Below are 17,696 nucleotides of genomic sequence, written 5' to 3' on the forward strand. Positions count from 1 at the left end.
CTGGGTGTGACCCTTTATGGTTGAAAATCCAGATATTTTCAGATAAAACTAGTATTCCAATAAAGCAACTTTAATTGGAAATTTATAGCTTTTTGAATTAATTTTAATTCAAATGCACCATCCTCCAGACAATACTTTACTACAAGCCTTTGATTATTGGGTTCAAAAACTACTGATTTGTTTGTTCTAAACTAATATAGTATCCAAACTTTTCAACCAATATTATTACCCAAATATTGGTAATGTTTATTATCATTACAAATTTATATCAATTTATCATCCATTGTCTTGAAATGAGGATTGAAAATAAAAAAAGATTTATTATTACTTTCATCTTACACCATATTATCATGTACTCCAATAAAGTGAAACTTATAGTTTGCTAAAATAACAATCCACCCCATCCCCTCCTACTGGATGAAGAAACTGACCAATAAATGATTTTCATGTTAGCAAGTTAAATTGAAGACAATTTTCCCCATTCATAATATCCACATATATTCTACATTCATTAAAATAATAGAATATGATTTTAGGATCTTAAAGTAAGAGTTAATTATCGGCGCATCCTATTACTAACAGCTGATCTATAATAACACAAGTATAATAATAAGGAGGAAAGGGGGAAAAGGGGGCCGGGTAATAACATTAACACAATAACAATTAAATTACCTTAGAAAAAAATAAATAAAAATAAGTTTTTTATAATAAATTGTGATAATGAATTAATAATTATTTCTACATTTCTCTAAAATAGACATTTTTATTGTTATTTTAACATTTAATTTCGAATTTATACGGCTAACAATTCTTTGTTATTTAAATTGTCGGTAGAAACAAAAATAACAAAAAATACAATTATTTTCAGATTTTTAACATACATTCTCTAAAAGAATCAAATATTAAACAAATATACGATGAATTAATGGAAAATGTGAAGCGAAAAAGAAAGAAAAATACGTAAATGAATATACGGTGAGTTTTTATTGCGTCGAAATCAGAATTTTAAAAAATTAACAAATGTATTTTTTTACATTATTTTATTAAATAGATTATGTTTATTTTAAATCAATATTGCTGATTATTGATAAATATTAAAATTAATGTACTATTTATAATAATTTATTGTCAATTAAACTGATTTACCCTTTTTTGGGGCCTCATTTTAGACTTTGAAATTGTATTGCCTTTTATTAAGTTATAGCGAAGCTACTCGATTTGTTTTATTTTGTCTGCCCTTCCGTAATGCTAAGGGAAGGGGATTTTCCTGTTGCTATTCAAGAAAGTTCACCATTTTTTTCCAATGCTAATTTTTTACCCAAGAGCCTCCCTATATACAACTTTGACCGTTGGTCTTTACTATGCTCAGTGGCGTGCGAAGCACTTTGTCAAGGGGGCACTATGTGCCCAGCCAATGCAAAAACTCCAAGATTCCAAAAAAATCATTTTTGAATATTGACCAATTTTAAAGTTTTAGGTTAATCTTTGTCATATTTGAGAAGGATTCCCAAAGCTAGAGGTGAAAATATCAATTACTTATAATTTTACAGCTTCGAGAAGTAGCCTACCTAGATATTTAGGATTTTGTAATAAAAGCCTGACTATTGAAATTACATTTTATATGCAAACTTTAAATTATCGTCAAACTACCAAAAATTGAGCTACAGTAATATGCTATACCTTTTTTAAAAGCTTATTGAATATACTAAACGATTTTAAATTAATTTTAATACGTTTACCTTATGAAAAAATTGATGTCAAAGCATTCCCCATTAAAGAATCAGGAATTATAATATTTAGTAATGATACTCTCAACTTCAAATAGTTTGATCTTTTTTCAGCTAACGATGCCGCATATCAGACTTTTACACATGTTTAACCAAGGCACTCAGTGAATGAATCCCGTTGGTTTCAATGGCGGCATCGTTAGCTGAAATTTTTTTTTAGCATTTTTTAGGAGCGGTCGGACCCATTTTGTAGCAATTTTAACACAAAAATAAGACAAATTAAAATAACTTTTTTTACAAATCATTTTATCGTGATATTTATAGTTCTCTATGCAATTTTTTGATACAATCCCTTATCTTTATTGCTTAAAGTCTTTAAAGGATATCCCCCCCCCCCCCACCCCCAGAGTGTGGGGGGAGGCCCCCATGCACACGCCTAGGAATATTTATTTAAGCTATGTAATCGAACCTGTTGCTTCTAATCAATTACCATTCTTTTTAATCAAATGAATAATATCTTAAATGTTACAATTTGATAAAACTAAAACCTATTTCACCCCATATGACCGCCCTAAAGAATTAAAAGAGTTTTAAAGAAAATAAAAGATTTAAGCAAATTTGTTAATAAATGTATGAAGGCCTAGGGATCTAAAGGGATAAGGAATGGCAGATAAATTGATGTACATTACTTCCTGATAAAGGCCATATTGCAGACAATCAATCCTTTGAATTCAAGGCTTTTGGATTAAAGTTTTTAGTGCTTTTGGGGTGATTGGTGATATATTTGCTTTTATTTTTAAAACAAGGATTGTTTTGTCTATAAGTAGCGCAGCAATAACAGGTCAATTCTTAATGAAAAAGTACAGTAAAATGGGTTATAGGAAAATAGAAAATTATTTTACAAACTGTTTTTAACATGTTTCCTTGTTTATAGTTATTAATGTCAACAAATCCAGGGATCTAAAGGGATAAGTTAATGGCCGATAAATTGATGAACTTAACCTACGATGATACACAAAATTACCCCTTCTGTAGATTACAATTAGTGGTTTAAACATTTTGTCACTCAACATTTGTAAAAAAAAAACAATTAAAATTCAGTAAAAGCCCCTAAAGTTTCTAAACCAATGGATAATAAAAAGTTACTATAAAGCTTTGGGGACTAATAAACAGCCCAATGTCCCCTCCCTCCCCCTTAAACAAATTGATATATAAGTATTTCATTGATAATTTAAGGGGGGGGGGGATTGTGGTGACTTGAAACACGACATTCGTTGTCAGGGGGGGGGGGGGATACTCAAATTTTACAAATAAAAAAAAATTTCTAAGAGGATAACGCCTTTTTTCTTTCTTATAACCAACCCTGTGGGGGACTTAATTTTCAAATTCTCATTTATCAAGATATATCTTAAATTCAGTGCTTCTCCTGTGCTTTTAGGGTGTCACTAATCACCCCAATTTTTGATATCTTTGAAAATAACGTCGGCGGGTCCGCAGCTCCCGCCGTTTTCAGCCACCGCCGCCAAATTTTTTTTGCATTTCTCGCCGAATTAGGCAATTTTGAATCATTTGAGATAATGTTGTTTTTTAGGCGGCGGAAAATGGCGGTTAACGGCGGGAGCGGCGATCCCGCCGCCGTTTTTTTTGAAAGATACAAAAACTTGGGGTAGTTAGTGACCCAACCCAAAAGATTTTACCCAATTTGAAGCAAAATTAACAGAATTATGAGTTTTTGTTTTATATTGGAATTCTGGGCACATAGTGGGGGGGGGGGGCATTTTGAAGATTTTGTAAAATTTTGCCCCCCCCCCCCCCCTAAATCAAAGTGCCCCCAAATGCCCCCTTCGGTTCGCACGCCACTGACTATGCTGAATGACATTTGTATATATTGAAATGTTTCATGATTTTCTATCATTCATCTAATTATTCGATGTTTTTCCTCTTCTCTCCTCTGTCTCTATTGTATGACCACTTAAAATCTGCCCTCAAATTAACTTTGTCTTTTTGTCCAATTAACTACGCACTTCCCGTAGTCTTTTTGTGCTTCGCTAGATTTTGAGGTTGTCACTTGTCATCTTTGTTTAAAAAAAAATGAAAAGAATAATTTAAATATAAAGGTATGTAAATATTTTTGAAGGTTAAAATTAGAATTCTATATAGCTAAGCTTCTCTAAAATTTGTCAGAACCTAAGCTACACTGAAGAGAAAACCATTTTTTTATCGGCGGCTATTTGGCTAATTTTTTTCATAGTAATGATCTATTAAGTAAGAAATGTCTAAATCCTTACCCACCTCCCTCCATCTTTCAAGGGCTCCTAGAGGCCTCTAGGGGGGGGGGGGGGTCGGGAGGAGTAAGCCGTTTGTGGAATATATGTGCTTTTCTACGCTGCTTTTTTATGTAGACGCCTGAATTTTGCTGCAGAGATTCTTCTAATCAAAGAGCATTTACTCTATAACATGGTCTGCCATTCAGTAGTTAATGCATTTTAAGATATCTGTGTTCACTAATAAAGTATGATTCACTTTGTCTATCCGTTTTTCCCCAAAATCTTGGAAAGCATACAACTTTCCTTTGAACTGTTCTAGATATCTTAAGATTGTGATTCAGGGATGAAAGATACGAGTATCGAAGATCGCTTGAATGATGCCCCCAAAGACAATGTTGCAAGTACTTCAACCAGTAACCAACACAACAATCATACAGACAATAAAGGTATGGATTCCAACATGTAGCATTAGTTTGTTGTCGGAAGGTTTAAGGTTCGAGTTTGTACCAGACTCGTCAAACCAAAGACGTTGAAAACGATATCTATACTTATTATAATTGAAAATATATTTATATTTTGTGGAGTTTTAGTTTAAGTAAAATAAGTTCATGATATTGTTGAATGAGAATCTAGTAAAGTTTGCAAAAAATCAGGCAAACATACCCTTCTTTAGGATTTAGATGATTTTAATGTTTACAGGGGGGGGGGGGACATCGCACTCTTAAAAGTATCAAAAGTGTTTTTAACCATCTTTTCTTATTCGCTGACTCCAAAAACGTTGGGTACTTACAAGGAATTGGATTGGTTGGTTCTATACCAGTGGTGTCAAAACTTTTCAACCATTTATCATTTTTTTATATTAAAATGGGTGGGGATCTATATCAATTGGTAGTCAGTTCTTCTATAACTAAAGTTTTATAACTTTTTATAATGTCATTTAAGTACATAAATCTGTTGGAATTTTATGTTTACTATAAACAAGGATGTAAACATTGAAACTAGAAATCTATATTATATTGATATAATTCAGAATACAGAAATGACGAACCCGCAATCCTACGTTCAGCAGCCGCTGCCCAGCTAGCCGCAGCAGCTGCTGCCGCTGAAGCTGCCAAAAAGAACAACAAAAAGCGGCTGCGGTCAGAACATTCACTGACCGAAGATACAGACGGCGGAAATGGTCTCGCGGAAGCCGTGGCTAAAAAGCGGCCGCGACGCACGTGGGAGCTCTGGTCCAATGATGATAAACATATCTTTTTTTCTGCCCTCAATGAGTATGGCAAAGATTTTGATAAAATTCAGGAATTTTAATGTGTCTTATTACCTATATTTTAAAATAGAACTTTGTATTTGTTTTGTTAAAACTGGGAGAATGAGCCAAGGGGGGGGGGGCCGGGGGCACTTTTGAATGTCATTTATACTTGTCTTGTTCATAAAGATTTATAAACATCTTGGGGTCTTTCATCAAATCTTGATTGTTAGGTGCAAACTTTTATTCACCTGAAGTTTTTAAAGCACATTAAAATAATAATATTAGGAATACTTTAAAAGTAAAATGAAAAATAAACAAAATGTTCCCGCCGAATTTATTAAAAACAAAAATCAAATTCGACATTTTTACTACAGGCAAGCAATACAGTTATAATTTCTTAAGACTGTAGGTACCTGTTGTTAAGAAATTCAATTTCTTGTTTTTTAAAAATATATATATCTCTGCCCTGTAGTCTATGTAGTAGGATGGGGAAATTGGGCTGTTTATTACACTAGTCTCAAAAGTTGTATATCATAATTCCTTAAGTTGAGTGTCCAAACTTTTCAAGCACTATTCGTAATCTAAAGAAGGGGTAATTTTGTGTATCCTTATTGGGGATGTACATCAATTTATTGGCCAATGGCTTATTCCGTTAGATCCCTAAGTATAGTCAGCATAACAAAATAACTAACTAACTGTATAAATGCTACTCAGAACCTGGCACAAAATATCTGTGTACATAAATTTTGACACCGAGCTGAAGACAAGTACAAAAGAGTTGTTCGGCCTCATCAACTATGGCGAGCTTTGGAAGAAAATCGGGGGAAACTTGAGTGATAAAGTTGGTCTCAAACTAGATGAGCTTGTACAGAGGGGATCGGTTACTATCAAGCACAAGGGAAAAACTTTGAGGTAAGAATTTTGTTGCCAGTATGACTTCGAAACCGACTAATATCCTCAGGATTATAACTGGATCTCAGCCAAACTAAAAAATAAGGTTTAGTATCAATTTTCCACGAATGCTAAATAAATATTTTTCTTTGAATGGGGGATAGGAAGTTAAAATCATTTTTTGTGGGGAGGGGTGGGGGCACATGTAATTTTTCAAGAAAAAAGCTTAAGAGCATCATAATAGGTCCAATAGATATACTTCCTGAAAAGTAGAGCCCAATTGAATTGGTTTAATGAATACAGATTAATTTATCCGCAAACGATTAGGTAGACAGACATCGTTCTACTTTGATAAAAAAAAAATAATGCAAGAAACAAGTATTGAGTTAGTTCATTATAATTTTGTATATGTTTAGGGTAAAAACTCCGGTATGTCCTGTGTTGAAACAAATACACAACAAGCCTGACAAAGCTAAAAACAAGGTAAATATTAATAAATTTACTCCCTAACTTAGTATAAAAACTCGTAGAATTATCAGAAGATGCTTCTTATAATCAAAATCACCTAAAACGGTTCTGTGGTTATTAGGGGTTAAATTTCTTTAATTAAAAATGCCTGTTTTTTCTTAAAAGTAGGAAATTTTTCTTATCATTGCATACAAAATGAACAAAATTTCCTGTAATTATTCCTTATAATGAGTTGTTACCTACTAAAGTTACTGTAGAACTAAAGTTAGATATGTCACACATCTGACTTTGTAGTAGTATATAGAATATATTATATTTATTCATCAGGATGAGTTGTTACCTACTAAAGTTACTATAGAACTTAAGATATGTCACACATCTGACTGTGTAGTAGTATATAGAATATATTATATTTATTCATCAGGATGAGTTGTTACCTACTAGAGTTACTATAGAACTAAAGATATGTCATACATCTGACTGTGTAGTAGTATATAGAATATATTATATTTATTCATCAGGATGAGTTGTTACCTACTAAAGTTACTATAGAACTAAAGATATGTCATACATCTGACTGTGTAGTAGTATATAGAATATATTATATTTATTCATCAGGATGAGTTGTTACCTACTAAAGTTACTATAGAACTAAAGATATGTCACACATCTGACTGTGTAGTAGTATATAGAATATATTATATTTATTCATCAGGATGAGTTGTTACCTACTAGAGTTACTATAGAACTAAAGATATGTCACACATCTGACTGTGTAGTAGTATATAGAATATATTATATTTATTCATCAGGATGAGTTGTTACCTACTAGAGTTACTATAGAACTAAAGATATGTCACACATCTGACTGTGTAGTAGTATATAGAATATATTATATTTATTCATCAGGATGAGTTGTTACCTACTAGAGTTACTATAGAACTGAAGCCCCGTCATACATCTGATTGGATACGCGTCCATAAAATGGCTCAGAATCCAGTCATCAAGGAATGTTTCAACCAATTTTTTTCTTTTATTTCTTTTTATTAGCCGTTACTTTTCCAACTTTTTGTTCGATTTTGGGCAAAAAGACCTATCAAGGATTACTCATGCCAAGTTTCATAACGAAATTCGGATTCTAATTGCCATTTGCGCATTGATTACGAGATGGCTGCATTAATGGCTCTCCCTTAATGTTCTGCTTATTAAGTTCTGACACTCTACAAGAGTTATTATTTGCTTTCCATCTCTATCTAGGTGATATTTTCATCCTTGTTAAGTTACAGTAAGAATTATAAAATGTGTGTTGAAATATTTGTATGACTAGGTAACCATGGGTTTACAAAGAAAACTGGCCTCTCTATTAAAATGTTTAAAATCCAAGTGGAGATGCAGGGAGCAGAAGTTGCTAGAAAACTTGCAATCTCGTGGAGAGGCGGGAGCTACTAACATCTCATCCTCTTATCAGGGAATCATGACCATTACACTTTATACCTAATCAAAGATGATAAACAAAATTATCCCTCCGTAGATTATGATTATTGGTTGAAAAGTTTGGGCACATTAAAAAAACTTTGGGTACTAGGGTAATTGAACGATTCCTGATATATTCTTAGCTACATAGACAAAAAGTATGCACACTGCACAGAAATAGGGACTTATAAAAAATATCTACAATGACCCCTATGATCCTTTCCACAGTGTATATTATTTAATTGGATTTATTATAAGTAGGATTTTACACCATGTTTTCATATTCACTAATAGAGTGAAACTTATAGCTAGCTAAAATAACGATCCCTCCATTCAATACCTTCACCCAATCCCTCCCCTCCTACTGGATGAACGAACTGATCAATAAATTATTTCCATTTCAGCAACCTTAATTGATGTCATAACATTCATGTGTATTCTATATCCATTATCCCAAAAAAAGTCATTATTTGGAATTGCCATGACTATACCTGACTTCTGACAGGACTATGACCTGATCCTGGTGCCAGCCAGGGGATCTGAGAAACGTTTACCTGTGATAATTCCCCTGCCCACAATCACCAGCGAACAGATCAGCCTACAGAGCATGAAGGAGGAAAGTTTTACACTCCAAAAACTTTTTATTCTTTTGCATTATTAGAAAAAAGGGGGGTGGGGCGGATGAACCATTTTTTGTAACCAAATCTAAAAAATTCCACATTTTTCTCAATCCCTAGGTATGCTGTAATTCTTTTTTGGTTGATTTCAATAGTGTTTTTGGACAAGTTGCAAAAAGTGGCACACCCACCTCGCAACAAACAAAAACTTAAATAAAAACTAAGAGGGTTTGAGTTTCATATATTCAAAAATATCCATAAATTCCCCGAAAAAGACAAATTTTAAAATTGTTGGCAATTTAACAACAAGATGAATATAATGATCTAAACTAGAAACAGTTATACATTAGTTTTGAAGAATTCTTTTTTTATCTTTATTATATTGCAGTTACATAGTTACATTTTACTGTATTATGGTGCTAAGCATTACTAGAAATGGATTAGGATGTAAACTTACTAATTTGACTTAAGGAGTCAACAACTACAATCACTTCCAACATTTCAAGTCAACTGCCGTTAATACCGCCAAAAGAAGGCGTTAACTGCGGCAGCTCAAACAACGCTCTTTCAAACCAACCAACCGTTATTAATAGCAAACCAAAGTTAAAATTAAAGTTTGATCGTGATGGTGTGGGCGGGATGGTTGTGAGCGAGGCGAACGGTAACGGTTTTGGCGATGATGAGACTACCAACGGCAGCGGCGGGCCATGCGCTGATGCCGATAATTGTGATACAAATGTTGAATCTAACAATCCATTTTATATGCATAACACAGGTAGGAGTATTTTATTCAATTGTATTTGCTTCACCCCTAGAGTTAAAAAAAATATAAAAAAATTAATAGGTGTATCCCACACCCACCTCGAAAATAGTTTAAAACTACCAGGGACCAATAGGTTCAGCGCGGCGTTGAGCGAGATCTAAAGCTTAAGACAAACTGACAGTGAGACAGATAGACAACAATAACATTCTATTTTTTATACATTTTTGTTAGTAATAGCTTCGACCAATTGCACATTTTGATTCTGACGCAAACATGGAGTTTATATTTCGTTTTTAGATATTATTGCTTAGATTGTCAGGTACCTTTCTAATCTTAAAGTATTTTTATAAAAGCTTTTTGAAAAAAAAACCTTTCGTCCCTCATTTAGATTTAGTACAAAATATAAGGCTTAGACGTTCTTTAGTTTGAATGAAATCTAATATGGTTAAAATGTAATTTATAGTACTCTATGTTCAGATGATCCTCACGGAGATGATGTTGATATATTTATCCCAGATGACTCGGAAGGTAAGTAAATATTCTATTGAATAGTTAGGTAGTTGCACGAAATGCATTAAACCTTGAATTTAGTGAACTTAAGCGAAAGAAGGAAACCTTAGATAGAACGCCCGCTATCTTAAGGCAACTCTAACCGTGGTGAAGTGGACACCAGTCAAAGGAAGGGCACCTTAAGCGAAAGAAGGAGACCTTAGATAGAACACCCGCTATCTTAAGGCAACTCTAACCGTATCCTGTAGAACAGATAAATATAAAATTAAAATAGTTTAGGTAGAATTTTTTTTTGAGGAAGCTTAATAACGACCATCCAGAATATTTTTTTGTGCTTTCCCTCAATGCCACAGGCGAGCACAGAACCCCCCTCCCTATTTCAAAATAAAATTGAAAATAGGACGGGGTGAGCATTTTCATTTGTCTAACCTCTGTAGGGGTTGGCCTATGGGGCCTGTATCTGTGGTGCTTTTCACCTTTCGGAGATACCATGTTTCCCTAATACAACTAAACCTAACCTGGCTTAAATTAAAAAACAAACTAAAAATCTCTGCCAACTCCCCCCCTCCCCTTCCCTTAACTATCAAATTGAGGGAAACTGTAATATTTTCTTTAATTTGTATCTGTTGTAGGGGAGAACTCTCAGTCACCTGTTCCACCCGCGTGTACCAATAGTAATCCTAGTTCAGAGAATGATATTTACAACAATGGTGAATTTCCAGATTGTCAGGATGAAACTGATGGCGGCGAAAAATTAAAGGTATAAATTTTCTAGTAGCAGCGAAATTACTCTTAAATTCACCTTATCTATCCACTTTAGTGCCTTGAGGGAAATGTAATTTTCTCGGTATTTAAGATAGACAGTTGAAAATTGCGATGTAGATTCCTGTACCAATAAGCATCCAGATACTTGTTTTAGAAGCCCAACTATGTTTTTTTTTATCAAATTTCAACGGGAAAAGTCGGGAGAATATTAATGAAAACTTGTAGCCGGCTAAAATTCCCCATCTGCGCATTCCCTTCCTTCCTACTGGATGAACGAACTGATGTCCATGTTAGCAACCTCAATTGACAACAATTTTTCCCCTGTCTTTATATATTATATATCCATTTTTATGACACTAGTGCAGTGTTTACCTACATATTAAAAGAGAATCAATATTATGTTTTTTCCCAGAAGGATGGTACTGGCAACAAGGACAAAGATCTGAAGACCAACCTGTCCAACCTGGCGGGATTCGATCCACGTCAGGGATGGTGTCTGGACAATTGTGGAGAGATCACCATTGGAGAGATATTTCTCATGTTGGCTGAAGGAATAGAAAACTCTAGATATTTTGTGGCAATTTTTAATCCAACTGATAGATGGCAAAAACATGGGGGAGGGAGGAATGTTGTGTCTATTGACATGACATACCATCAATTTTATTTTGGGTGCTTCTCCCTTAGATTTAGAGATAATTGGGTAAAATCTTTTTGTTTTAGTAAATGATTACCCCAACTTTTGGTATTTTGTTATAAAAGAGAGCGGCTGGACAAAGGTCCCCGTTGTTTTCCGCCACCGCAATTTTTTTTTCAATTTCAAAATAAAATTGCTGGTATGTCATGTAAGTAGACAGAACATGTTTTCTTCCACCCCCCCCCCCCCCTCCCCTTTAAATTTAATTTTTCCTGGTGATGTCCTTTTTATGTTAGCACAGTCTGTATAACAAAAAATAGAAAATTATAGTTATTCGTCCCTGAGGGACGGACCGACTTTAAATATCATAGAAAAGCTTTGCTCGTTAATAGCCGCCGTTGGTATAATAAAGTTTTCTTTTGTGACTGCAGGAAAAGAATCTTGTTTTGGATTGGAGTATGAATGGAGACAAAGAACTGTAAAGATTGAAGAAAAACCTGCTATCACAACCAATACAAATACTTTAGGAATTTTATTTTGCTTTAGGATTAAAACAACGGTGGCTACGTTCTCTAGGCCTTTAGCGGCAACTGGACCTGTAAGAATCTTTACAGTAAAATATCGGTTATCAAGGTCCTTCGCTACAGAGAGATAGACATCCTGTTACTTTTGTCATATTTGACAGGCGGATATTTTAAAGGAAAATATATTTATAATACAATTGCCCTTTTCTTTCTTTTTATTTAACTTAATTTGGTAAAATAACACCTAGGGTAAAGCGGGGCGATCTCGGTTTTGAGGTGAAGTCGGTATTTTTTTGACCACCTTCATTAAATGACATTTTTCTCCATGTTCTAATCGACTGACAGAAAAAAACATAAAATCAAATTTGTTCCTTATTAAATTGCCTACAAAAAAGTATAAAATGAAATTTTTGTGAGATGAATTTTTAGGGTACTTGTTGGGTCTTAAAGTCGGACGACCAAAAATTTTTTTTTCGATTTTTTTGCTTTGGTCGGAAAAACGGTAAGTTGGACAAAAACTGGTAAGAGCTAGAGCTTAGACGTCTTCAGGGGACTTATTAAGAATCTAATAGGCTATCCATTTCCGTTTAAAACTTTAAAAAAGCTTGTATAGTTTTTTCTTAAATCGACTAAAAGTGAAGCGGGGCGAATTCGGTTTTTTCACTTTTTATACTAACTTTTTCAATTTTATATAAAAAAGTGAAATTTTCGAGAAAAAAAGTCAAATTTCTCGTACTTAGAAAAAAAAAAAAATTTTGTAGAAAAAATTGTCCGATCTTCATAATTTTTTTTTGTGAATGCTCTTTATTACATTTAGCAACTTTAACCTTCAGGGCATGCTGTAATTAAATCAATATGTCATAGGATTTTTGAAGCTGGAAAATCGACCACAGATTTTGCCAAACTTTTATCTTTTTTTCAACTTGATTTTTTAAGGAAATTTTGCTAATAGAACTAATTTTATTTTGGCCAAATCTATTCAAAATTGCCTGAATTTTAAGGATCAGGCCTTTAAAGTCATAAAAAGTTATTTTTTCTAGTAGTATTTTTATGTTTTTTATCAAAAAAATTTTCGAAAAAAATGTCAAATTTCGCGTACTTCGGAAAAATTATTTTTTTGGGTAGAAAAAATTGACCTATCTTAATAAAATTTTTTGTGCATACTCTTTATTACATTTAGCAACTTTTACCTTTTGGGCATGCTGTAATAAAATCAATACGTCATTGATTTTTCGAAGCTTGAAAATGCCCTACCGACTTCGCCTCAAGGCGGGGCGAAGTCGGTGCCGTTTTAGAGATCAATTTTGACAAACTTCCCAAAGTCCTAGGTTTATGTCCTTTTAGGACCTGATCGACTTTTCCGAGATCTTTCTACTGGTCTTGGTCCCATTTAAAAAAAATAATTTTTACGATTTGCAGGTTCAAAAAACCGAAAAAAAGACCGAGTTCGCCCCGCTTTACCCTATACATTTAGTTAAAACTCGAATGAATATGAAATAAAATAAAATAAATGTAACTGCAGTGTCCCAAGAAGTAGAAACAAAAGATACCAAACCTGACTGTATTGGCGTCCTGGGAAAGTTGTTGAAATTAACTTCAAGTCAATCATTGAAGGTTGGCCGCGGACGACACAACAGCTTGTCAGCATCGAGCCCGAGCGTCCGCGTGTCAGCCGCATCATCCCCGACTACTCCAACAGGTGGCACAGCATCCCGTAGCAGTCCTGTCAGCCGCGGCATACAAATGGCTGCCGGGCGCGGTGGCGGCGTAGCAAAACAGCTGATGTCAGAAGGCAATGCGGAAAAGCAAAAATCTCAAGACGGGCCATTGGCTGTACCGATAGAACAGCAAGAATCGGCAACCGGCGAGTTTAGAAAACCATTGGCTCCCGCCCCGGGACCGGCGGTAAAGCCTGCACCGATTAACTCCGTTTTCCACCAACAAATCGGACAATACTTTCCTAAATTTTCAAACCGTCGGGGCCGGCAAAATCGAAGCCGCATGAATAATAAGTTTGTCGGCAGACAAGTGTTGAAGCCTATCCCACCGCCCATTCAACCGGTTCCAACAATAAGCGTTGTTTCCACGACATTGACCACGAACCCCAACATAATAATCACGCCTAGTCCATACATAATAAGCTCTCGGCCGGGTGGCACGGCAACCCTAGTCCTTGCGCCGCAAACTGCCACCCTACAGCCGATAACAGTAGCTGCCAATCAAGTCAATCATCAACCGCTGCAGCACACAATAACACCAAAATCTCCGCCGCAAATCAGCATTCCGTCTCCCGCAATGTCCCCCAGTCACCATCATCACACCGATACTCTTTCATCCGCTGCGTTATTATCCGCTGTCCCACACGGCATAACCTCGCTCTCACATTCGCCCTCACCCCAGCCACCCAGAACACCGTCCCCAACGCCCTCGTTGTCATCTCTGATGGATTTAAGCTTCTCAGAATCAACTTCTACCACGTCAATGCAGACCAACAAGCATCATGATACTCCTCCAGAGCCCTTCCTGTCCATGATAGAGGACACCTCACTGCTCAACACTCCCATACGAGTCAGCTCCCCGCCCTCATCCGATGTTAATTTGTCGGAGGACATATCGCTGACGCCGTGGGGTCTCAGTTTTGATTCCCCGCTAAAGCAAGGCAGCATTTTGAACCATAACGATGATTCTCAAACTTCGATAATATCAACTAATAGTGAAGTAAGTTTTAATGATAGATTTTCCAACTTTATATTGTAAAATTTACCCCTGACAAAATTCCGAATCCGATTAATTGCCAATGTATGGATAATTAAAAATATCCACACAAAAAATTAAGAAAATAATTGGATAGGTAATGGATAAGAACTTGCCCTTTACCGTGCTGATAATACATGTTTCTTATTGATTATTAAAAATATCCACACACTAAAAAAAAGATGGAAAATCATTGGGGTCAATATGATTTTTATTTTCTTATCTGCGAACAATTGTTTTACAAAATGTAATTAGGTTAGGTTAGCCCCATGGTCATGAAGTTATTTAGCCCCCTGCAGGGTGTGGGGTTTTTTAATTAATATAGTCGGTAGATTGTTTAAGATTGATCGTTGAATTTACATTTAAATTTTGAGCATAGTATCGCTATATATTACAATTTGTTTAGGTTGACCGACAGTTGACGGCAATGATGAACGAGAACTCTATTGACTTCACCTCAACCTTCAGACAACTGGCCAAACATGTGACATCATCCGACAAGGATGGTTACCATCATCATCAGTCATAGCTGCACCTGTCTTAAACTTGATCCAGGTTTTTTTTGTATTTGTTAGAAAAAGTAGAGTGTGCGTGTAGCACCCCCCTCCCCCTCCCCAGCTCAAATTATTTACCCACACTTTATTTTTAAATAAATTGAAAATAAGAAGGAAGATTTCCAACCCCTGCAGGACATCCTAACCTATCGGGGCCTATAACTACGGTGCTCTAACCTTGTGTGGATGCTCTGTACACAATATATCATAACCTAACCTGACATAAGCTAGTAAATAAACAATCGAAAAACCACTCATAACTTCTTATTTTCATTTTATCTCAAATTAATGGGGAGTGACGGGGTGGTTGTGTGCTCGACTAGACTTTTTCCAAGTTACCTACGAACAACCTTGATTCTTTAATTTTTCTGGCACGCATAAACCTGAGTTTTGTTGAAGGCAGGTGGCAAGTAAGCGAACACATTTTAAAACATATCGGGGGTGACATTTAACCATAATATTATTCGCAAAATAATTACGAATCACCATTCTATGAAATAGATTAGTAAAACACCCCTGCATAATAATGATTTTGTCATAACAATAGATTTAGTATACAACTTTATAGTTTATATACGTGCAAGTTTAAGTATTATGAATTTATGTATGTTTAAAACAAATGCGCAATTATTATTAAACTAATAATTCCCTCTGCTTTAATAATTCACGACCTTGTTTTGTAAATTGATTAAATTGAAATTCAAAAGTAATTGGTACCTCTCTCAAAGTTCCTACCGAGTACAAAAACTCAAATGGACGCCCCTTATTTTAAAAAATGAACTTTTGAAGTGGTTTCTTTTGTTTAACTCATGCGAGGTCTCTTTCAATTATTTTCAAAAAAAGGGAGCGGAGTTTTCAGCACGAAAAGGGACTTTGAGGGAAACGGCCAATTTTGGTCTTTTATTTGTTTTTAGTAAAACAGATCTAGGTTTAATTAACGTACAGAGCGGTAAATAGAAGATTTATTTAAATAAAAAAATTCACGCGCACTTTTAGAAAGTGTTAAAAACACAAAAATGTCCCAAAAAATATAAATACATACTAAATATTTTATATAAAGAAACCTTAATATTAGGATTTGTCCTTGTTATTATTATGTTCCTATAACTATTATGAAATATTTGTTATTATGTCATGTGTCAGATTCAGTATTAAATATTAGTAAATAATTCATTTTCATTACACCTCACCTTAAAGGGAGTGTGAACGTAAAAATTTCTCATCTGATTATCAAATCTTAACATTTACTAAGCACATTTCACTACACTGATCAACCAAAAATATCCTGAGATAATGCCTTGATTTTATGGTATTTTGAGAGGGAAAATGGAAAAAACAGGGAAAATCTGAACGTTTTTGTTTCTTATAATGTTTGTAGGGATATTTAACTTGTCATATATAGTTGAAACAATTTACTTACTGTTAAGGATTTATTTTATGCTATAAAATTGCCAATTCGTTTTTTTATAACGTAGTAATTAGGTAATAAAGACATATTTTAAATTCGTATTATTGACAAAAAAATACCTCACTGTCTACAAAGGGTTGAATCTCATAGGTTATATAAAATAATAATATCCTTTTTTATTGTGTTTACACTTTTATTAGACTGTTTATAAAGAAATATTGCGTCTTTATTATTTACAAATTTGTAATTAAAGGTGGGCGAGAGATGGGCCATTTAAAGTTAATTGGATACTAATAAAAAACCTGTTTCTGGCTTTGTTATTGTATTTGGTTTTCAATAAAAAAATATTGCTTATTTTATCAATTTCTAAGTAACTATACATTGGATTAAAACAAGGATTATGTTAAAAGTCAGCTTAACTGTTAGGAAAAATCTAGAACTATGTGAAAAAGTTTAATTTTAGCTATAATGGGAGAAAAAAGCAATTTAATGCACATTTTATATAATACGGAAAATTTCTTCCTTTCCCCGTACCTTATAAAAATCGTCGGAAAAAGCCGTTTTTTAAGCAAACAAAAGCGCGTTTTGCTCTATCTGTGAGATATTATGAATGAGATAATGTTAAGATTTGATATTAAGATGAGAAAAATTTACGTTCACAGTCCCTTTAAGTTTTAAACTAACAAAACAAAGCTCCCCCCCCCCCATCCTCATATTTTCAAGTTATGGTTTTAAGGTGTTTCTGGTTTCAACAAGACACTGTAAGATGATTTGACAGTATGTATCACATCGGATTATAGACAGCTTTCCTCGGATATTAACATGAAAATTTTAAAAATTAAGGCCAGTTTTGTTATATCCGAAGGCCCGATCTAATAAAACTGTTAATAATTTTATTATATTTGTCAAAAGTTGTCTGTAATACGGTGCATACATGGTTTTTAAGTATGGCTGAGAACTGGTTCTAATACAGCAGATATTAATCGGTTTCTAGGCCATGCTGAAAAAATAGTTTTTCGGTTTTCTAAGACTATCAATAGTTTATGGGGGAAAAAATATAATTTTTGACAGGTTTTTTTCAAAAGTTGT

At 34.3% G+C, this 17,696-nt stretch overlaps 1 protein-coding gene across 1 annotated transcript; it reads left to right on the forward strand.

The window, feature by feature from the left end:
• Positions 1-632: 632 nt before the first annotated feature.
• On the forward strand, positions 633-16,317 carry crm (cramped chromatin regulator). The gene is made up of 16 exons (XM_080146158.1): positions 633-975; positions 4,336-4,440; positions 5,025-5,294; positions 5,530-5,620; positions 5,961-6,158; positions 6,554-6,620; positions 7,515-7,611; positions 7,931-8,070; positions 8,581-8,692; positions 9,165-9,470; positions 9,936-9,986; positions 10,601-10,728; positions 11,146-11,282; positions 11,797-11,892; positions 13,412-14,609; positions 15,052-16,317. Exons 2-16 carry the CDS (start codon positions 4,338-4,340, stop codon positions 15,172-15,174), a joined length of 3,117 nt encoding a protein of 1,038 aa, XP_080002284.1. The 5' UTR covers positions 633-975; positions 4,336-4,337; the 3' UTR covers positions 15,175-16,317.
• Positions 16,318-17,696: the final 1,379 nt, after the last annotated feature.

Source organism: Acartia tonsa, chromosome 2, assembly GCF_053477335.1.
Source record: "Acartia tonsa isolate MP-2025a chromosome 2, ASM5347733v1, whole genome shotgun sequence".
In the NCBI taxonomy this organism is placed as follows: domain Eukaryota; kingdom Metazoa; phylum Arthropoda; class Copepoda; order Calanoida; family Acartiidae; genus Acartia; species Acartia tonsa.